At 43.7% G+C, this 22,802-nt stretch overlaps 1 protein-coding gene across 19 annotated transcripts in view; it reads left to right on the forward strand.

Moving 5' to 3' along the window:
* The window catches only part of baz2ba (bromodomain adjacent to zinc finger domain, 2Ba), a 125,251-nt gene that overhangs the window by 18,442 nt on the left and 84,007 nt on the right, over positions 1-22,802 (forward strand). For all 19 annotated transcript variants that reach the window (XM_072683644.1, XM_072683643.1, XM_072683636.1 and 16 more), the window contains exon 2: positions 7,302-7,345. Coding sequence is in view for 16 of the 19 variants with exons in the window: in XM_072683636.1 (XP_072539737.1) it covers positions 7,302-7,345 (44 nt within the window). In the remaining 3 variants the exon portion in view is untranslated. The remainder of the gene's footprint in view (positions 1-7,301; positions 7,346-22,802) is intronic.

A 22,802-nucleotide genomic window follows, 5' to 3' on the forward strand; every position in this document is an offset into this window, starting at 1 on the left:
CTGTTAAATGTGTCTGGCTTGTATTATTTTGACCAAACTATTTGTAGTATTTGTATTTGCGGGATCGCACGGATGCCTTGATTTCTCAGAACACTCGACTGTGATTGGTCAGGAAGCTCACCGAATGAATTTGTGATGTGTGCAGCTCTGTGCAGCTATATGCGTGATCAGTATCACGAAGAGCAGTGTGCCAGCAACGATTAAGGAAAGATAAATTGTGAAGTCCTGATGTATGTTGTTTGTGAAGTAAGCCTGTTAGATGTTCAGGCGATGCCAAAGGCCTGGCAACTTTTCCTCACAGCTGTTTGCGCGGCCTGGTGTTCCAGATTTCCTCAGATTTAAACCCAAAGTGAGGCCTTCATTGTTTGGTTTATTTGTTTGCTGTGATTTTGTTCACTTTCAGCTCATGTGAAACATGTTCCATATGTCTGTGCAGGCTGTGGTGGTGTCGGTGATTGTACTTTTTGTTTAAAAAAGAGCCTCTTTTGTTGATCCTCCCTCTCTTTCTCTCTCTCACTCTCGCGCTCTTTCTCTTTTACCCCTCCGCTTCCATCTGGTCTTCATTTTTATGGGACTTCAAAGGTGAAGGGAAAGTGAAGACACGGAAATGTGTGGAATATTAATTTAGCCGTATTGTCCCAGCCGGACGTGGTGCTGTAGAGCTGCCTTTCCCCCTCCCCAGTCCCCCCTCCCCATCCCACCATGTGTGTGGTGCCGAGAAATCAGCGCCACGGCACTGCGTTCATCACTCATTCGGGGAGCAGAGTGCGTGTGCTCGCTTATGGGTGGGGGGGGGGGGGGTGTTTGAGTGAACAAGAGGAGAAAGAGAGACTGTTTTTAAGTAAGTGTGTGTGTGTGTGTGTGTGCGTGTGTGTGCATGTGTCACTGGCTGCTCTCCGGTTAGCATGTGAGTGATGAGCCGCAGAGCAGGCGGCTGAGGCCCGAGCTGCTCTCAGATGGGGCTAATTGTCTGGTGGCCATTTTAGAGGAAGTGTTTACAGGGATGAGAAATGGCTGAATCTTCAGTTAAGTCACACGCTCCCTCCTCGTTCTCCTCGCGGGCTGCACATGTTGGGCCTCCTCTGGCCACACTGGAAGGGAGTCCTAATGGCTTAATGATGAAAGTATAAGATTACAGGTCTAGGGATCAACAGGAAGCAAAAGAGGAGTCTTTTCTAATGCGCTTTTTCCTCCTCCCCCCTTTTCAGTTTTTTCACCAAACTCCTGCGCAGATTTCATTCTGTCTAATGCGACACTACAGGAGACAGCCCTGCAGGCCTCCAGCCACACTAACTCACAAGAGAGAGGAACGGGGAGAGGGCGGAAGAGGGCGAGCTGGGAGCCTTTGTGCTGTACGCGCTGAAATTGTTTGATGAAAAGATGAATCACTGCTGTTTGGGCTTCGGTTTCCTGCACCGGGACGGCTGCTGGAGATGAATTGTCAGGACTTGCCTGATTTTCTTTCTCTTTTTTTTTTTTTTCTCAGAAGGCTTCGTCTCTTTCTCTCTCTCTTTCTGTCTTTCTCTCTCTCCCTGAAGAATCCAAACGAAAACGAACCTCCCCTTATACCTCCCGTCCTCAGACACCTTCCTGTGTGTGTGCTGTGTTCTGTTGGTGTATGTGTGTGTGTGTGTGTAAGAGAGAGAGAGAGCGTAATTTGCCCTCTGGCCGACTGGGGAGCGTTATCATTCCATCTAAATTCCTCCCCTCAGGCAACTAAATAAAAAATGTACTGTCAGGTCGTTTTTGATTAGGCTGTCGGCCGGATGGATGGAGATGCGCTGGGGAGAGATGCAGAGAGGCTAACTAAGGACCGGGCTGTAAGCAAGACCTGAATATGTGTTTGTGTGTGAGAGAGAGAACGCGGTGAGTGGGTGAATGTAATCAGTGTTGTATGTGTGCGTATATATGTGTAGCATGTATAGGATGAGCAGCTCCACCACCGTTTCTTCCATTATCTCTGCATCAGAGGTGTCATTATGGCCGCCGCCACTGCAGTTCTGCCCTGTAACGTCAGTCCTAATGCCGAGGGTGTCCTTGGTCCCCATGGTCTTGCACAGTCCCTTCGCTGAGCAAAAGAAATGAATAAATACAAATGAAATGGATGATCACCACCACATCTCACCCCCAAAACATCCCAAAATCATTCACAGTCATTGCAGAGAACACAGTTCAACTGCTCCACAGCTCAATACTGAAGCTTTATGTCCCTCTAGCCCATGCCTGGCATTAGGCATGGTGCCAATAGGTTCATGTTTATTTGCTCCAGAGAGTCCTATTCAATTGGCAGTACTTCCCTATAGGGACTAGACAAGCTGTGCGTGTGCATTTGGACAGCTCTGTCAGCAATAGCTTTAACTTAAAGTAATTGAATGCATTAATTAGAAGAGATGTCCACAAACATTTGAACATCTAGTGTATTTGAGTACATTTTCACAATGTATCATAGTCAGAACAGGAATCCGATTGCACCAGTAAAACTGCAGGGCCAGACGCAGTCTGTAGAACTCTGTCAGAGTCTGTAAGCGTGCTCAGCACCGAACGTGTGGCTGGTAATAAAGTCTTGTTCATAAAGTCCCTATGTTGGTGGTCTGTGCACTGGGTGTCTCCTTACCACTGCGGTATGTTTACATGTGTCCTCGATGAAAGCCACTCAAAATCCACATGTTAATGAGGTAATAAATATTAATGACTCTGTTTGGGTGCCAGAATGCACATACTACGTCAAAGGCGACCAAAGCTCAACAAATCAGAGCTGCGTATTCGAATGTATGTAAATTATTTGAGCCATGTTGAAGCTGTAATGTAATGTAAAGGTTCCATATTAGCCATTTTAGCTAACCATATTAAATTCTGCATTAAAGCACTCAGCTTCTTCTCAACTGCTGGTGCCATTTTGTTTGCTATGATGTTCAAACCAAACAGAACATTGGTGGCTGTGGTGGCTCAGTGGTTAGGGCGCTGGGTTATTTATCACATGGTTGTGGGTTTGATAGTCAGGTCCACTAAACTGCCGCTGTTGGACCCTTGAGCAAGGCCCTTCTTTGTTCCAGGGGTGCTGTAGCCTGGCTGTTCCTGCACTCTTACCCCAGAAGAAGAATTGTATTGTGCTGCACAAATATAAATGACAATATATAAAAATATATATATATATTCTAAAATAGTATTTTGTCAAAAATATATTTTTAATGTATTGCTCACGCAACAAAGTAGGTGTTTGCTGACCACACATCTGATTTACACATTTACAGAAAACTAGCTTGAATCTAAGGCGAGAAATTTATCATCAGCTTAGCTCAGGTGGATTTTTTTTTTTGCAGGTTGGTGTGGTGTTATGAATCACTTACAGCCCTTTCAAATGAAGTGGAAATCAAGGCATAGTTTAATCAAATGCTTTCTGCTATCTTAAGCTACGTCCTGATCTGTCTTAAAGCCATCTTACTCTTTTAAGCCACTGTCATAGAGGTGACGTATACAGATACAATCCACGTCTCAATGCAGCCAAGCTTATTTTTTGCAGCCAAGTGGTCAAAAGGTCTGCAGTGTGAATTTTATTTCATTTTAAAGAAGAAAATAATAAAAAACAACCCAACAGCCACTTGACATATCCACAAACTAGTAAAGCTGTCCTCCCTTCGTCAAAACTTGGTTACTGTAGCCGCATGTAAGATCTTAATATGCAGCTGTTACATGCTTGGCAGTAATGCCATTCTCAAAGCCAAGAAAAAGGATGCTTGATCCGCTTGAAGTATAGAAATATAGGATGTAGAATAGTTAAACCACCAAAAGTGTAGTGTGTGATAATATGGTGATGGTAAAATTAAGTGATGAGAGGCACGCAAATCTAAGGAAATGCTCTTGGTTTTTCTAATGTTAAGTTAAGTTGTTATTTATTGATCCACTTAAATGGAAAATTGGTAATTTGCTGCCTAACTGTGCTCAGTCCGGGAGTAGCGTAGCTGTACCAGCAGAGCAGCATCGCCTGGGACAACGAGAGGTTAAGTGCTTTGTCCAAGTGCACAACCAGGAGTACCCAGTCAGTACTGGGACTTGAACCTATGACCTTATGATTGCTGACTCACCTCTTTTACCTCTAGGCCACCAGCCACTCACACTCTATAAAAGTCTTTAAAAGTCTCTTTTGGTTCTATAAAAAATCATTTTTGCAGTAGAGATGGGTAAGTGTGAAGAACCTTTTAAAGGATAAGGAACATTCTCTTAATGTTTTTAAATCAATTTAAAGGTTCCTTGTAAACAATAAAAAAAAACATACTTAGGCCCGGTGCAGATGCATTCGTGTGAACGAGCAGCATGTGGCCGTCTGCAGTGGGAGGCGGATGGTGTTGCAATGAATTCTCTGGTTGTGCCTTCCACAAACCTCCGTCCTCTGCCCACATGGAAAAGTTTTACAGGCGCAAAAGAGGAACCGACTGTTCTGACAGCGGCCACTTGGAGTGTGTCTGCTCTTAGTTTGTTGGTGGGGTGGGGGGTGGGGGGGCTTCTGTTCTGCTGTTCTGCTGTTTTGGTGGCGTCCTGCTTGCGGTGTACCGGTGTGTGTTTGTGTCCGTGTGCGTTTCTGTGGTTCGTGCTGATGGAGGAGTTTGTAAATATATCTGTTTGCTGTGTGTTCCCTGATAAATACAGACACACACACACACACACACACACATACACGGGCTAAGGCCGTGAGAAAACTGGAGAGGGCTGGTTCTCTCAGTGTGTGCAGTAGGGAAAAAAAGTCATCCCACACACCCAGAGTCTTAAAGCCTGACTGTAATTCCAACAGGTTTAACAAGAAAAAAAAGGAACTGGGAGTGTATGTGTGTGTGTGTGTGTGTATGTGCCCCCCCCCCCCCCCCCCCCCCCCCCCACATGTGTGGGCATGTGGTTGTATGTGTGTATGTGTGTGTGTGTGTATGGTGCCAGCCACAGGTCTGGTTGCAAACGTCATGCTGCCTTTCACGGTTTGACCACAAAGCTGAATGTGTTCTAAAACTTGTTTGTGCCGGCTGACTTCCTCCAGGCTAAAAAGGCCTTTACTCATTGAAATCAGTTTCTCTGGATTTCAGGTATCATATGGTATAACATGGAACATAGCTGACAATTAAACCTCACTTTCTCTCTGTTTCTCACTCCCTCGTATGTATACAGTACCGAGCAGAGGCTTTAAGCACCTAAGCACATTATTTAAACCCGTTTATCTCAGCAGTAAGAGAGTTTTCACAGTAGAAACTCCAGATCCCATTAGAACAGACGCAGACACACATAAGCACAGTAAAAGATAGCAAGAATTACTCATTTTGAAGCAAATAGTTGAGTGATTTAACATCCCTAACCACTGATTAACCAAACCAAGTGTTGATGATAACTATAACATCAACTACAACACTAGACTCCCAGGAGTAAAGCTTTGCAGATGTTTTCATGAACACTTTCAGAATGAATGTTATTAGTAATTAGTCTAAAATCAGTGTTTTACTGCGCTAATACACACCCACTGTCCAGATAAGGAGCTTTTTATCATTCTAATTTTGTGTCTAAAGCGCCCAGGTGCACAGTACTGTACATCTGTATATCTGTGACATACATCTGTTTAATAACCAGTCACTACACACAAGTAACTGCATGCAGTCAATATGAAAATATGGCAGAATTGAATGTGTTCATATTTCCATTTTCAGTCAGTTAGTTAGTTAGTAGAGCATTCATTATTGTAAAAATGCACTCGAAACAAGAGCTGTGCTTCACAGTGGTCCCATATGAAGCTGTAACCAAACGCTAAGGCGTTCCAAGTGGGTGGGCCTCCAAGTGGTCAAGCGGATGTAAGCGCTGCCACCATATCCCGAGGATTGCTGGTTTGGATGCTGCCTGCCATTAGCAGCCGGAGCCTGAGAGTGCACAGTTGACCTTGTGCTTTTCGGGTGAATTGAGGGTCTCTCTCTCTCTCTCTTACCACATCACTTCAGTGTGATTATGGGCAGCATGGCTAACTGCTAGCCGATGCATTAGAGCTAGGTAGCTAGTGTTTTCCTCAGAGCATTGAGTGGTGTTGCATCGGCGGCAATTTGAAAAGAGGTGGTGGCTGGTTGAGTGTGTGTGTTGAAGGAATTATGTCTATTTTTGCTATTTTGGGCTTTTTTGATGAACTGTGAATGTGGAAGATGATCTTTACATTGCATGATAAATGGATCAATAGAAATGGCCAAAATGACTTATTTTTTAAAAGTTAAGAAGCTTTTTTTTCCTTCTCCTGTAAAGTTGCTTCTTTGGAGATACAAGGTTTTGGCATGGCTGCATGAATATGTTGATGTCAGTGTTGGATATATCACTCTGCATTTTGCCCATACTGCATCTAATTAAACCCAGAGTGAGGGTGCAGACAGCCAGGTTACTTGTTACACCTAGAAGTCTTTAGGATTAGCAGACAGATGTCATCTGTTACCTGTCTGTTAGCCAGTGTTACTAGCCAACTCCCTTCTATATTTCATCATATTTATCCTGAGTGGTGCAGCCATCTATACGTTGGCCCTGTCATTGGGAGGTCCTGCATCCCTGCTGATGCCACAGCCATCCATGGCCTGGCATATAGATCTCTATATAAACAATATAGTAATTGATGTGAGTTTCTCACATTCTGTGTGGTGGCTTAGCCGAGCTCTCTGGACATGACACTATGTTAAGTGCCTGGTGTGTAGCAACCTTGATGTATGCATTTAGCTCTCTCTCTCTCTCTCTCTCTCTCTGTCTCTCTGTCTCTCTCTGTTTGTCTCTGTTTCTACGATTCTGGTCATATGCATTAGATGTCCAAATCTTCGTGGACACCCCTTCTAATGAACGCATTCAGCTACTGTAAGCTGCACACATTACTAACACAGATGTGCAAATGCACACAGCTGATCTGTTCCTTGTCGAGAAGTACTGTAAATGACTGGACTCTCTGGAGCAGATAAACATGAACCTGTTGCCAACATGCCTAATGCCAGGCGTGGGCTAGAGGGGTAAAAAGCCCCCCAGCATTGAGCTGTAGAGCAGTGGAACTATGTTCTCTGGAATGATGGTCGGTGCACCATCCAATACTTTTTATAACGAGCTAGGGAGTTGGAGGTGAGGTGTGGTGGTGACTTGTCTAATGCTCTTTTTGCTGAATGCAATCAAAATCCTCACAGCAATGCTCCAAAATCTAGTAGAAAGCAGGATATACTCTTCCAATACTTTTGTTCATGCAGTGTATGACAGTGTTATTGTTGCACAAAAGACACTCTCGCTCTCTGATAATCTCTCTCTCTCTCTCTCTCTCTCAGGTGGAAGAGCAGTGATGTCACAGGGTTGAGGACACTCCCACTCAGTGAGTTACCCTAACTGCTTTTTTTTACATGTTTTTTCCTCCTCATCCCTCACTGTTTTCCTTCTCATCATTACGAGACCGGTTGTGAATGTTTTTGTCAAGGATATCTGCTGCGACGTTTGTCTCAGATAATTGGAAGCCGCAACCGAAACTCACTGTCGACTTTAAAACCTAATTTAATTTCAGCCTTAAGATGAGAGATTTGCGCGTGTGTGTGGGAATGTGTGTGGGAATGTGCTCCCATTTTCCAATTAGATGAAACAAACCTTTCCAAAGGCAGTTGTTTGTGTGATATTACCTACATGCACTTCTGTTCTGCCTTTTTTTTTTTAATAAGGATCTTTAATTTGGCAATTAATTATGCCCGTAGCTGAGGAAGGTGCTGTTACAGGGGCCGAGCCGTTGCTCTGGAGCAAACAAATCAGCTTTGTGCCGCATGCTGCGGCGGGCTAATTGGTGTAGTCCAGGCTTCTCCTAGCGAGGCGTCCGTCCTCTCGCCACTATCTGCTCGGCCGCTCCGCTTCATTGTTCAGGTCCCTGGTGGTTGCAGAGAGTGACAGAAATACAAGGACAGTCATTTTCTCCTTTCTTTCTTTCTCTTTCTCTCTCTCTCTCTCTCTCTCTCTCTCACACACACACTCGCTTTCTCTCTTTCGTTTTCTGCTTTCGGCTTGTCTCTCTTTTTCCTCCCCTCTGTCTCAGATCAAGGATACAGAAACCTCAGTGGTGAATCAGTAATTTGAGGTGCTTAAAGATTAGCCTGCATTAATTTGAGGGCAAGAATGGACTTCTGTTGGATTCCATGAATACCTTGATTCATCTAAACACCCACAGAAACGCTCATCTGTGTTGCAAAAGCCAGTGTTGCTACAGGGATTAACCAACAATGCGTTGTGCAGGCTGTGGAGCGTGTTACATTGTTAAAGGGACACTCTGGCAAGACTAGGGAAGCCTTTGGATAATGTATCTTGAAGGTGGGAGGGTACCTTGAGAAAGCTGGGGTTCGTACTGTACTAGAACTGACGTTAGACTTTATGGGCATGGCTTGATGTCACGCACCTGCAACATGGCTGCGTTTATTAGGGAACACGGTCAGACCAGGAATAAAACAAGCGATTATCTAAAGTACTAAAGAGGCAGTGGTCCATGGACAGCAATGTGTACCAAGAATGTCCAGCTAACTGCGGCTTAAATCACACCCGTTTAGAGGATAAAGCCTCATATCTCAGAGAACAGTGTCGAGAGAATGGTCTTAGCTATATCATCCACCCCTAGCATATCGAGACACCGCTGTATTGGATCAAATTCCAGATTCGTACACCCCTAGTACACAGCATATAGTGTAAGAATATAGTGCCTGAATTGAGACGCAGGCCTGCTCCCTTACTTTCTCCCTCTCCTGTTCTGTTTTTCACTCGTCCTCTGTGCTTCATTCGCATTGATCCATCTTCTAATAGGAGTGCTGATATGGGGACGTTTTTTTTTTTGTCATTAATTTGTATGTAAATGCGAACAGCGCTCTGAGATGTGATGTGTTACAGCAGTGTGGAGGCTGAATATTCTGAGCGTGTGCAGGTGGACTCACTGATGCGTTTATTCTGGTTTCTTTCTCAGAGCTGTTCCTCAGCCGTGGAGGTACGTTGTGCATGTAGTGCGAGTTTGCATTTCCATTTCAGGGTTTCTTACTAGGGGTCTGTGCTCCGCCTACGCTGGCCTGCGAGAGGGACAGAGATGGAGAGGGACACGGGGGTGTGTGTAGGGGGGCAGTCCACTCCGCTACACATCACACCTGCTCCTGTCGCCTCAGCCCATGTCCCTACCATCAATAATGGTAATAGAGGCTCCGTCAGAGCATTGATTTTGGTGAATTGTAGGAAAGAGCAAGGCATTGTCCACTCTCTGCAGCATGACTCCCGTTTCGTCCTTTCTAAACTCGACCTCGTGCTCCACTAGCAGTGGCCAACATGCGATTTGTTGGAAAATCAAAAGCGCATAAATTGACAAATGTGACCAAAGCTAGTTTTCTAACTTTTGCACTGATGGACTGGTATGGAGTACAGCCAATTGTGCTATCTGGTGTTGACTAGGGGGGGATTGGTTTCAATTTTGAGTCTTGGTTCTTCTCAAGGTTGCTTCCTCTCGCTCTCAGGGAGATGTTCCTTGCCATTGTGGCCGTTGGCTTGCTCAGGAGAGTCTCAGACCCGAATCGGTTTGAATTGAATCAAATTGAATCAGATCGAATTGAATAAAATTGAATCAGATCGAATTGAATCGAATTGAATCAAACCAATTTTTCAATCAAATAGAATTTAATTTCATCTAATTTAATTAGTGGAATGTAAGCGGAATTCCATGGAATGGAATTTAACTTAATCAGATCTAATAACATTTAATTGATGAAATGTAAGCCAGAGCTCGACTGACATATCGTTTTACATATAATATGGGCAGATACTGCTTAACCATCCCACAACAAAACATGCTGAACTGGTATAACTGGTGTTATAACACAGAGCGCCAGTAAAGAGTAATGGGATGCGTTAAAAAGAAATGGGGTGACAATAGGTACAACAATAGGTATTTATGTGTTGCAGTATTTATACTGTTTAGTCTGTGGCTGTGACTGAAGTGAATCTTTGTGCATTTTCGGTTACGTAAAAGGGACTTCCAGAGTCATTTTAAGGGAAACTCCTCATATTTCTGGTGAACAGCAGAGATCACTACATAAGCTGAATGTGTACCTAAGTGCATTGTGAGTCACTGTGCAGCACTGTACAGCTCAGCAGCAGTTAATGCTGGCTGCTGAGCCATTGAAAACAAAACTTTGAGACACTAAATACACAGCACATATAAAAGTTATGAGTCTAATATGTTTACTTCTGCTGATTATACAGTTAAACACAGACTGGTGGCTGCATGTTACTGCAGTTATCGGCCAATAATGAAGCCTTTAGCATCATGCAGGTTTACCAATATCTAGTAAGGTATGTCACCTCTGTTTTGCCTAAGAGTAACAGGTAAAGGTAGTAGGGATCCATTTTAGTGTCAAAATTGTATTTCTCTGGACAATATATCCCACGCTGAGGGATGAGGGAAGAGAGGGAGCCATCCTACCCACCAAGAGAGAACAGGGCCGATTATACTATACTATGTGAGACTCCCGGCTGTGGGTGGCTGTGGCATAATATCTCCTGATGATGCAGTGCAGGTGCTTGTGTAGCTGTGTTACACTGGACCCCAACATACACTTCCATTAATTGGTTGCTAGCATTGCCATTAGTCTCGTAGCTCCAGTGCAGAATGAAAGAAGCAAACAAGCCTTGGTTGAAAGACTAATAATAATGAAAATTGTCTAAGTGTTTTTTTTGGGGGGTTTTCATAAGAAACGAAATCGTTCCCTTCTAGCTCTTCTGGCTGTCCTGAAGGAGGATATACAGTTACACGACCACCAAGCATGTCACGGCCTGGTAAAATAGGGGTTATCCAGAGGACTACACACACACACACACACTCCTTCAATCAGTCTTCTGTTTCTCATGAAGAGAACACAGAGAGGAATGAAGCTGCTGGGACACCCAAAGGGAGTTCCAAAAGTTGAGGCAGGCTGAAGATCTCCACAGAGCAGAAATGGGGTTGGGGCAGATGCGGGCGTCTCTCAGGACATGGTGAGGACGGCATGGAGGAAAGCCACAATATCGTCTCCCCCTGTTCCTGATGGAAAGTTAGAAGCAGTTTCTTAAAATATCTCCGTCCGGTATGAAACTGGCCCTTTGCCACACACACTCCAGCATTCACAAAAGCCAAAGAGTGAAGCTGTGTGTTGTTTCACTCTCTCGCTCACTTTGTCTTCTGTACGGCTTCTCTCTCTCTCTCCCTCTCTCCCTCTCATAAGTGCTTGTAAAATCAAACACTTTACAAAATTCAAGTATTCGGGAGAAAACTGGTGTTTTAAAACAGATATGGTAGCAACCTTTCTCTCTCTCTTTCTTTTTTCTCTCTCACTGTCTCTCTACCTCTTGTTTTCTCTGTTTTATCCCCCTCTTTCTATCTGTTTTCCCTTTCTCTCTCTTCTTCTCCCACTCTCTATCTATGTCTCTCCCTTCTTCTTTTCTTTCTCTTCTTCATTTCTCTGTCATTCTCCCTCTTTTTTCTTGTAGCTCTTTCTCTCTCTCTCTCTCTCTCTCTCTCTCTCTCTCTCTCTCTCTCTCTCTCCCTCATTTCTCTCATTCTATATGTCTTTCTTTTTTGCTATCTTTTCCCTCTCTATCTCTCTCTCTCTCAAGGACAGTGTGTGTTTTCTGCTGAGGAGATTTGGAATCGTGGAAGGAAGCGGAGGCTGGATTTTAGTGCTGATGCTGTGCAGAATGTGTGTGTGTGTGTGTGTGAGTTGTCGTCTTTGAGGCAAAACACACACAGGTTGTTTGAGAAGTGTAATGGATGCCTGTCTCTCTGTAAAGGGTGTGTGTGTGTGTGTGTGTGTGTGTGCGTGTTGGTGTGTGTGTGAGTGATATGTGTAATGGACGCCTGCCTGAGCTGAGCCTGGCTGTCCAGATCCCCAGCGAGAGTCATTACCTCAGGAGAGGGGGGGGTGGAGGCACATCAGCAAGTGACTGACTGCTACCGCTGCACCTCCTCCCTCTATCTCTCCCTCTCTTTTTCTCGCCCTCTTTTTTTTTTTTTTTCACTGAGACACACACACACACACACACACACACACACACACACACACACACACACACACTCCTGCGCAAAACCTTGCCATTTTTCTGTTTCTTCTTCTCTTAAATATTTATGCCCCGGCTGGGTTAGCCGTGTGGCTTCAGCGGCTCTGCCGCGCCTGTACCGGAGGACAAAATGATAAATACAGAAAACAAGGAAGGGAGACAGAGTGAGAGAGCGAGAGACACAGAGAAAGAACGAGCGAGCACACATTCATTACACACATGCAAAGAAAGAAAAAAAATACTTATAGAAAAGCTATTTATGTGTGTGTCATTACGAATAACGGCATGATGCAGCATTTTAGGATGTGACTCACCTAAAAGAATCAGCCAAAGAATCCAGATCTTCTGTACTTCTGTCCATTTTTATAGAGAAGTGTGTCATAGTGTCTGACACTGGCAGTGGTTCCTCAAAGGGGACTTCCACTGACAGCATTATTCATTATGGTGTAAACCAAGTCATTCAGAGTGTGTGTGTGTGTGTGTGTGTTTGTCTTGTTGTGAGATGCTGCGTTAAAACTACCTTACCCGGTTAGTGTTTACAGTGGTGGTCTCAGGAACCAGATGTCTGAAGGGCTTAATACCTCTGTTTGACAGTAGTTTTACAGTATGCAATATGTTTTCACTCACTGGTTTTAAACCAGCACAGTAAACTCTGTTGACTCTTTCAGAACAAGCTCAGCCTCCACTGCTTTTTTTATCCAGGTCCTACTGACCAAACAGTCCACCTCTTCAGCCATCATTCCCCCCAAGCCTACCACTGATATATCCACACTCAGCATCCTTTTAACTTTTGGGGGCCTCAGCTTTACGCACCCACTTTGAAGCAGCCCTGAACTCCAGCCCAACAAAAGCATTTGCCTCCCCATTCTAGCTCCATGGGTGTGGTCCATACTAGCAAAGTTTTGCAACACGGACCACTTTTTTTCCCCAAATTGTAGATAGTCAATTACTCAACCTGCTCGTTAGTACTCTCCACCATCATGTGTAATGCTCCCAACACTAGGAGGGTGAGGACTGACCTATGCCTCCCCTAATACATGAGCAACCAGCAACCGTTTCTTATGCAACGTCACTGTGCAACCAATGTGCTCGGATGCACTGCATTGGCTTGCAGACGCCTGTGCAGGCCAGCATCACACACACAGGTAGCATGACCCAGAATTCAAACAAAGTTTTTTTGCCATATTTTTCCTTGATATTTCCTTGATATGCTATGTGCCTCCAAGGAGTTTAGTCTACAATACCTTTAAAAGTGTCATTTGGAATCTGGCATCAAGACATTCAGCCATTCAGTACCTGTAAAACAGGACTTACTGAACCGGGCAACCTTCTTACATTGCTCTAAGGTCCAGTACCAACTCTTGTCTGTCCATTGTAGGGGAAGCCCTAGCCCTTCTGTCAGTTTGGCCTAAATAGGATACCCTTCATTGCCCTCATGCATTGATGGGGTGCCCAACACCCATTCACTGGTTCTTGGCTTGTGATTGTCAGTAGCTACTCACCACTTCTGACCGGTAGCGCACTACAAGCCTTGCCGTTTTTGGAGACTCTTTGGGCTTAACAATTTGGCCCTTGTCAGACCCGCTCAGACCTTCACGCTGCTCATTTCTTCTAATCCAACCGGTCAATTACAAGAACTAACTGTTCAGATATCATCTAACATACATCCCACACCTTGACATGAGCTGTAGTCACAAGATAATCAATGTTCACTCTATCTGCAGGTGGGCTTGATGTTATGGCTCATTGATGTATACACACATATAGTTTCCCAGTTATTCTCTGTATCAATGGAAGGGGGTGTGTGGCTCAGGATGCAGAAGCAATGTGTGTGTGCTCAGACCAGTCAGCTGCACAGCACTGCACACCGCAGCACCCCCAGTACAGGAAAACAGTCCAACAAAGCACACCATACACACACATCACCCAGCAGGAGCGCCTATGCCTACATATGTTTGACAGTCCTATTCTTTTCATATTTTCAGAAAAGCTTTCTCTATGTTCTTACTGGTTCAGCATGCAAGTGTGGGGTAGACAAGCAATGCTGGACAGCGATGAAAAAGGAGTAATCTCCATCCATTGCATTTGTCTTAAACAGTCAAATTCCATGTAGTTTTTCTGTTGAAACTAAAAAACTGTAAACTCGAAGCACTCTTTTGACAGAAGAAGCTCTGGATTGTATGTGTACCTAGTCCGATGCTGAGGAGACAGTAGTATCAGTAATAGTATCAAAGTACTGTACAGTATAGGAGTACTGTACTATAGAGGTGGTACTAAAGGGGTGTTACAGCGATGCTACAACCATCCATGGCCAGAGGTCCAGGAGAGCATAATTGACCTCACTCTCTGTACGTGAGTAGGTTCGCCCTCCTTCTCCTCCATCATTTAGCATCATTTAGCTGACGTGTTTCCACTGCTCTGTTAAAGCAGCATTATGTGAGAATTGCTATTTCTGACAGTTGGTGATTCATTTTTAGACCACTGCTTTGAACCTGCCTCCTATTGGGCATATATCTTGGGTTCTTGCGAGAGGTCCACCAAGTTCCATAGTGCAGTACCCGACGTTTCGGACATTAAGTGGCAACGACAGAAGTGCCATTCTTCCCATCAACATGATTCTAAAGCTGTTATTTTCAGGTAGAGTTGATACATAATGCTTCTTTAAATATTGTTTTATTATATTAGAAATATAGCATTTGCAGAAAGACACAAGAAGTAGTGTCTCACAGTTATACAACATTGCAGTATCAGCTCTGTTTGAATATCAATATTGCAACAGTCTGTCTGTTAATGACCTGCATATGGGTGAGCTTTCTACACCGCGTAATGTCCAACACCCATTACTCAGAGCTTAGCTTACAGGATGGATGGTGGATGGATTGGCGGAAGGATGAATCTATAGATAGATAGAAAGATAGATAGATAGATAGATAGATAGATATAAAGCAAATAACAGAAAAGGATAGCAGAAGAATTAAGAAGGTCAATACCGGCGGGTGGTAATCAGAGAGCTAGCAACATGGAGGCACTCCGATGGAGTTTCATCAGCATTGTTCCTGTGGAGATCCATCCAATAATACTCCACTATCTAAACAGAAGCACCACTGACTTTCAAATGTGCAGATGCATTGCCTATAGCAGCACTGCTGTATTTAAAGGACCCGTATTAAAAACCGACTTTCCCTCCGTCTTTGAGATAAGAGTTTGATGCAGTCTGTGAACATTGTCATAGCGTTCTACAAAAACTAAGCTGCAAAATCAGCCTAATTATTATTTAATCAAATCAAATCACAGCAATATGCAATCAAATCTTCACAGCAATACTCCAAAATCTAGTATAAAGCCTTTTACTAGACAGTAGAGACTAACAACAAAAGGAGGTTAAGCTCTCTTTTTTTTTAATGCTGTTACTATTGTAATGAATGAGCAAGTGTCCCAATACTTCTGTCTATGTAGTGTATATCCGTCTATACAGCCAATAGCAGCTCATCTTTTGTTACTACACCTTTGAGATTGATATATGTAAACGATCTCTGCCTTGATTGGCTGCTCTGTATTTCGCCTCATTCCAGACTGGAACACCCCTCAGGCTTATGGTGTGAAAGCACAGGGTCAGTCCAGCGGACGTAAAGTCAAAACAGACTAGTCTTTTATATATGGACTGTATGGACATGTTGAATCTTCATGAAAGTATAATAATGATTCTTTAAACGAATAAGAGCTTTAGTAAAACATCTACTAACATTACTGTACTTAAATGCTCCTGTGGTAACGCCGCTCTGTTTAAAATGACTGCTTCACTCTGATAGAACTACTCGGTCTGAACGAACAGCTTTACTGTAAACGTCCCGCTCTGTTTGAAATAACGGGTCTGCACAATAAAAGTCCTACTGTATACACTGTTACCTCTGTAAATCCGCCACAGTCCCTGAAGCTGTCCTCCCATCTAAACCGCACACGCCGATTCTGCCACAACTTTCCTGCTCTATATAAGAACAGACTCACCATTGAGAGACAGCTGTGTATGAAAACCCACATGCTCACTGTACAGGCACTGCGCTAAGGAAATCTGCGGACGTACTGGAGCCGATGCCCAAAAAGTCAGCCTTAGAAGGAAACTTGAGGTTAAATGACAGACCTGGTCTTTTAGATTTAGTGTAGGGCATCACGAATACTCAACCAAGCTCAATTAATTGATTACAATGATGTAACCATCATCAATGTATTGACAATGATATAGTGTCAATTTGCATGATGGTGCGATTATGATGCATATTTAAATTCTTGTTACAGTAATGGACCCTGGTGAACACACTCATTTACATGCATTTTGAGCCACATGGTGTTTTTTTATGTGTTCTTCAAGTGAAGTTCTTGGTAATCTTTAAAAGGCACATCCTGTTTTGTCTTATGGGTTTTGTGGGTTTATGGACCAAAACAGTTTCATTTCATCAGAATTAATTTTTTAACACATTCCCAGCCTCACTTAAAAACTTGTTAATGTGCCTTTTTAATATAACAAAAAAATACACAGCACTCATATTTAATGGTTAAAAGCCCCCTAGCAAGTTACACCTTGACTCAATGTTTTAGCTAGCTATCAGTAAGCTCTTGTCAGACTTCTGGTAGGATAGATGGAGCTCTTTTTGCTAAGTTCGATCAAACCCATAGGTTTTTTGGCACGGACCCAACTTTTTTATCAACAGTTCACTCCACATACAGTAATTGCTTAATTAGCTTAATGTTAGCTTGCATTATCCATTCGACAACCACTTCTGCTGTGGGTTTAGGGTCACTGTCCTGCTGAACCACATAGCTGAGGTAATGATGAAGAATTCTGAGGTCATCCTCCTTCATTATTTCATCCACTTTGTGCACTGTAACAGTTCCACTGGCAGCAATATAGCCCCAGAGCATGATGCTACCACCACCATGTTTAACATGAATGGCTCACCTTCACCTCCCCTAAAACAAACATAACTCTGGTCACACTTACTGTGCCTTTAAGGCTGCTATATGTCGACCTCTGTTCTGATTGGCTGACTTGTTTTGCGTCTCATTCAGAAGAAAGTTCATGCTGAAATGCTATACACCACGCCAACGTAAATGCGTAGGCCTGACGTGCCGTATGCTCCGCTGGCAGATATGCAAATTCATTACTTGTTTTGACCTCACAAAAACATTGAAAGGGGAGAGGAAGCAAACCTGGAAACCAGTCTAAATGGTAAATTTAGCTGAAAACAAGTCTGCTTTATCCTTTAATCGTGTGTGATTTGACCTTCAGTAAGCTGGACCACAGCCTGTGCTGTGGTGTTTAGCCTGCTGGCTAACTTATTCAATCCTAGAGAGCCGGCTAGGAGTCCAAAAACAGCAGCTAAGCAAAGATTAGCTGAGCGAACTTCAGCTTTCTGTCCAACACCAGTCACTCAATATGAGTCATTCTAGTCTAAACATTTATAACGGGGCTGTCTGTCAGCCAGACTTGAATTTGTTCTGTGGTGAGCAGACTGTTATCCTGCTAACTGAGCTAAGGCACACCAGCTTCTGTCTTTGGATTCAGAACAGTTTAACATTTGCAGTTGTTGTCAGACTGACGATTTAACATTTCTTGAATGATTGATGTAAATTGTGCAAAGTGTTCACTTAGTCTGTCTCCCTGTGAGCAAACTGAACTCTGAACACAGGATGACAGTATTTGAAAGCCACATAAACACACAACCATCTGCACTACACCCCCCCAGTAATACCACATACCGCAGTAATATTTTGAGACGGTACGACTGTATGAAAAAATTATATACCGGCCTACCCTAATTTAGTGGTGAATGTTACATTTTTTAAACTTTGAAGCTCCAAACTTTTTTCATGAGGGAAACTTGGTTAAGATGTGGGCTCTTTTAAACCATTAGCACTTCATGACCTGTCCAAATAGTCTACAATAGCAGCACATTACTTTTATTAAATTACTTGTGCATTTAATAGCATCAGGCCTAGGAAGGAATGCACACAGTCTAGGCAAAGTTTCTGACTTGCTCTACCAACACTGCAAGATGTAGTCTTGTAGTCGTGTAGCGCTGCGGCTACAGTAGCCGAATGGTCAGATTCTTCAGCCGTCAGTGCGCAGAGCTTATCACATCCGCCTGCTTTCCCCTAGCATTTAGCACTCGGGTGTGATTAGAATGTAAAATGCAGAGAAATCACTGGAACGATTGTTGAGTGTGTGTGTGTGTGTGCATGTGAGTGTGTGTGTGAGTGTGTGTGTGTGTGTCACGGACCTGAGCCTTTCTCCTGTGTTGCTGACGCTAAAAGCGGTGTGTGAAGATGGCTCTGAAGAGTGAGTGCTGGAATACTAATGAAGGAAACGACAGGAGAGGCTGCTGCGCTCTCCTCTTCTTCTCTCCGCAGTGGGCTCTCTCTCTCTCTCTTTTTCTCAGTCTCTCTCGCTCAACCTTCTTGCTCTCTCTTTCTGTCTCTCTCTGAGTCTGTTTCTCCTTCTCCCCTTCTCTCTTTCTATCTGTCTCTCTCTCTCTCTCTCTCTCTCTCTTTCACTTTTTTCTCTCTCACTTCCCCCCCCTCTCTCTCTCTCACTCCCTCCCTTCCTCCGTCTCCTCCACTCGCTCACACAGAGGATAAACTGTGTACATGATGACATTTACACCGCAGTTGCACGCAGAGAGGGAAGGGGAGTGTGTGTGTGTGTGTGTGTGTGTGTGTGTGTTTTCATGCGCATCAGTCTGAGCCCTGTCATACCTTCTTCTCTCCTTGGTTTCTCCCTCTTTCTTCCATTTCACTCTCTGCTTCTGTCCCCCCTCCTCTCTCTCTCTCACTCTCTCCTACCCGCCTCACCTCTCCATCTTTCCATCTCTCCCTGCGTGTGTCCGGTGTAGGATGTGTCTCAGGAGTGCTGTGCGCAGCTAATTTATACACACACACACACACACAGGGAGAGAGAGAGTGGGCCCATTATTTATGTCTTTCTGAAGGGCAAATATAGAAAGGAGTGGTTGCGCTTTACTGAAGCGCGCTGCTATGAATCAGACACACACCTACAGGTCAAACTCAACATAGAATACAGAACTTGTGTGTGTGTGTGTGTGTGTGTGTGTGTGTGTGTATGTGTGTGTATTTGTGTGAATGTGAACAAAACCCTGTGGAAACCCTGTTTCTTAGACCTGTATGTCATTTCTCCACTCCCACAGCCTAATGGGGTCTGCTGCTGTGTGTAGGGGTGGGATGTGTGTGCTCGGGGAGGGATGTTTGTAGGGTCAGGGCGGTCCATTGCCCCCTCCTCTTTTGGGTTAGATGGTTAGAGGCAGTTAGAGAGTGTTGGTGGGAGGGAAGAAGGGTGAGTGTATGTGTGTGTGTGTGTGTGTGTTTGAGGCTAAAAAAAGGGGGGTTGGGTAGATATCAGTGGAGGAGCTCCACTGCCCTCTGTGCCACCTACACACCTCATGCACATGCACTGTACACACTGTACACTGTACAAGTGCTACCAATTGTTCCTTGAGTGATACCATAGAAGAACCACTTTTGGTTCCATTAAGAACCATGTTTATAATAAAGAGTCTAAATAAAGAAATAAAGAACTTCCATATGAAGTGAAGAAGATCTTCTAGATTTTTGAAAGGCCCTTCACACTCACATGTCTCTGTTACTTTATAACATGGTTCTAAGTCCCCTGTGGCATGTTCTTTCAGATAGCAGCTTTGGAATTCTGAAGAGTGTATGTAGCAGATTGGGTGCAGTGTATTATAGTATACTTGTAAATCATGTAAAATGCACGATATCATTGTTGAAAAGGGTTTTTCCATAAATTCGTCCTCGCCAGTGCCATCTTGAGACTGGGAGGTCTCCTCCTGTGGTGCACAGGGTTTTGTGAAATTAACACGTGGTTATACATACAGCACACTTCATATTTGGTTATTCTGGTTGGATATTTGAACACTTTTCTTGGCAGAATTGGTAGAGTTCAGTTCAGTTTGTTGGTTTTCCTGGTACGGACCTGGCTTTTTAAAACGTATTTTCGATTGGGTAAATGTCAGGACTTTGGGAAGGACATCTCAAAACCTCATTTGATGTGTATTTGCAGTCACTGTCATGTTGAAACGTCAACCTGATGGTTTGAAGATGTGTGGAAAAACTCTGTGCTATGTAACAGTTTCACTGGCAGCAAAACAGCCTCAGAGTGCTTAACAGCTGGAACAGTGTTCTTGGGGTTTAAATGCCTGACTTCTAGCTTCCAGAACATACCTCAAACAATCATTGAAAGCCCAGTATTGTCATGACAGTCCATGTCCATGGTCAATGTATGTCAACATTCGACCACAACTGCTTCACATCTTCCACAGTCACAGTTGATTGGGTAACCATTAAAGCAACACCTTCTGGTGATATATCTTGAATGGGAGGTACTTCTGAAATGTGTTTTTCAGCTTCTCGGCAGCAACATTTCAGACCGCTCACCCTCAAACCTCCACTCTGAAGAAGTCGTCATTTTTCGAAAGCTCCTCCCACTTTCTGCATGCATCATCAGAAGGGGGTTTTCCCAGTCTGACAGCCAGACTGTCCCTTTAAAGTGAATAAAGTGAGCGAATGATGGTGACCTTTGTAGCTTCGTAGATTTGATGTGGCCTCTTTGACAGGAAGTTATCGTGTATACAAACAACCCCCCCTCCCACCTCACCTCACCTCCTGGAAACTGAGAAAGCTGTGATACTCAATCCGAGAGAAACAGAGATTTCCACAAACAGCTCTGTTTTACAGTTTTACCTCTCATACTCTGCCTTAAAGACACCCTAATCACACTTAGCCCACAAAAAACCCTGCTTTGCATCTAAAAACGCAGTGTAGGTTTTTTTTCCCGGCTTGTGTACTTAACAGAGGAAATAAGACCTCAGCAAACACTTTGGGAAGCACTTATAGAGAAATGAAAACGTAGAGGTATTCCTTCCAACAAGCTACCTTAGCAGCTTAATGTCACAGCTGTGTCTGACTATCGACAGTTCGGCTGCTCAGTGCAGGCGACACTGCTGCTGTGTATGTGATTAAGATATGGTTCAGCACAGATATGGAACCCTCTGCCTCTTTTGCCTGCTGTTATTCTCGTCTGTCTATCTCTTACATGATATGAATTGAGCAGGCCTGTACAGCTTCCTCCAAACATGGTAGTTTGTTTGTAATGGCATGAAATGATCTTACCGCAGAACGTTTAGCTCAGCATTTCCCAATCGATCCTGGTCCTGGAGTAAGCTCTGCACTTCTCATTCCAGTGTTCTTCCCCTGCTTCAACACACCCATTTTAAACTTGTTAATTTCATTTTTAATTAGCCGACGAGTTGAGTCGGGTGTGTCGGAGCGGGGAAAAAGCAAAAATGCGCAGTGCAGAAGTAGTTGAGGATCGGAATTGGGAATGTTCAAGACAGTTAACCCATAACAGGGTGTATTGTGTCATTTTTGAGAAGAGGTACACAATGGACTTTTAGATTAGTGTCCAGATTACACTTCAGAGATGCCATGAGACCCCTTTTAGTTTTCTGATATCCAGACTGATATCGAAATATCGGCAGTACTGGATGATGCTGCTTCGATATTTTTACTTTAAAAACTGCTTAGCTTTAAGCCTGGTTCTTGGTACTGCCAGTTAACCCACCCGTTTGTAGCTACCCCTAGCACTAGTACTAGTAATCCCGACACTATGTAAGGAGGGTAAGGACTTAAACAAATGTCTACTGCAGTACATACAAAGCCAGCCATGTCTCTTTTTGAACTTGCCGGGCAGGTACAGAGCTGGGTCACCAGCTTCACTGCTCCAGCTAACAGACACCTGTGCCTGCAAATATCACTTTAAGAGTGGTGAGGAGAGAGAGAGCGCCATCTACCCACAGCCAATTGTGCTCTCTCTGACTCCGGACACTAATGGCAAAGCGGACATTTTTTTTTTCAATGATGATAGCATTTTCTAACAAAAAAACAAACTAACTAAATAAATAAACATGACAAACTGATAGGGGCCTGAAACAGTAGTATGCATGAAGAACGCAGAGGAGAAAACAACAGTAAGACAGTATCAGATATTAAGGTTCAAAGTTACTCACCCAGTATGTAACATAATACATACCCATAAACCAATGCATAGAAAATGTTTTGAAATTGTTGTGTGAATGTTCTTTTTAAAAATCACTTTATTTCACTTTTTGAAGATAGGGATGTGCAATCGGCCAGGATCAGAATGGGCCTAATAAAATATGTAATTAAACAAGGTGTGTATTTAAGATGTGATTTGATAAGCACATTTACAACCCTGTTATTTTGGCTCAGAATGAAACATATGATTTTTTGGGGGGAGCTGTCTTCACACACCTGACATGGTTTGACTGATCAGCTACTTTTGGGGTTAGGGGGAAACATTAGATTTGTCACTGGACCTTCAAGACTTTAAGTGCGCTTTGCGTTGGCAGGTCAACAAAGCAGTATTGCTGAGTCATGCTTAAAACCCGTACCCTGCCAGGCTTAGATTTGGTCACCCACCAGTGATGCCCAGCTGCCAATGGCCTGTAATCGGCCCTGCTGTTGTTTTTTTTGAGGGTTTTTTTTGTACTCCAGTTTCTGCCAGGAAGTTGTGTTTGCATGGGGTGTGTGTGTAGGGGGGTACATGTTGAAGCAGTGTGTGTGTGTGGTTGGGGGGTGGGGGGTCAACATTAAAGCTTGTAGAGGCTCTTTTTATTTTTTTAAAT

Source organism: Salminus brasiliensis, chromosome 7 (assembly GCF_030463535.1).
Source record: "Salminus brasiliensis chromosome 7, fSalBra1.hap2, whole genome shotgun sequence".
Classification (NCBI taxonomy): Eukaryota; Metazoa; Chordata; class Actinopteri; order Characiformes; family Bryconidae; genus Salminus; species Salminus brasiliensis.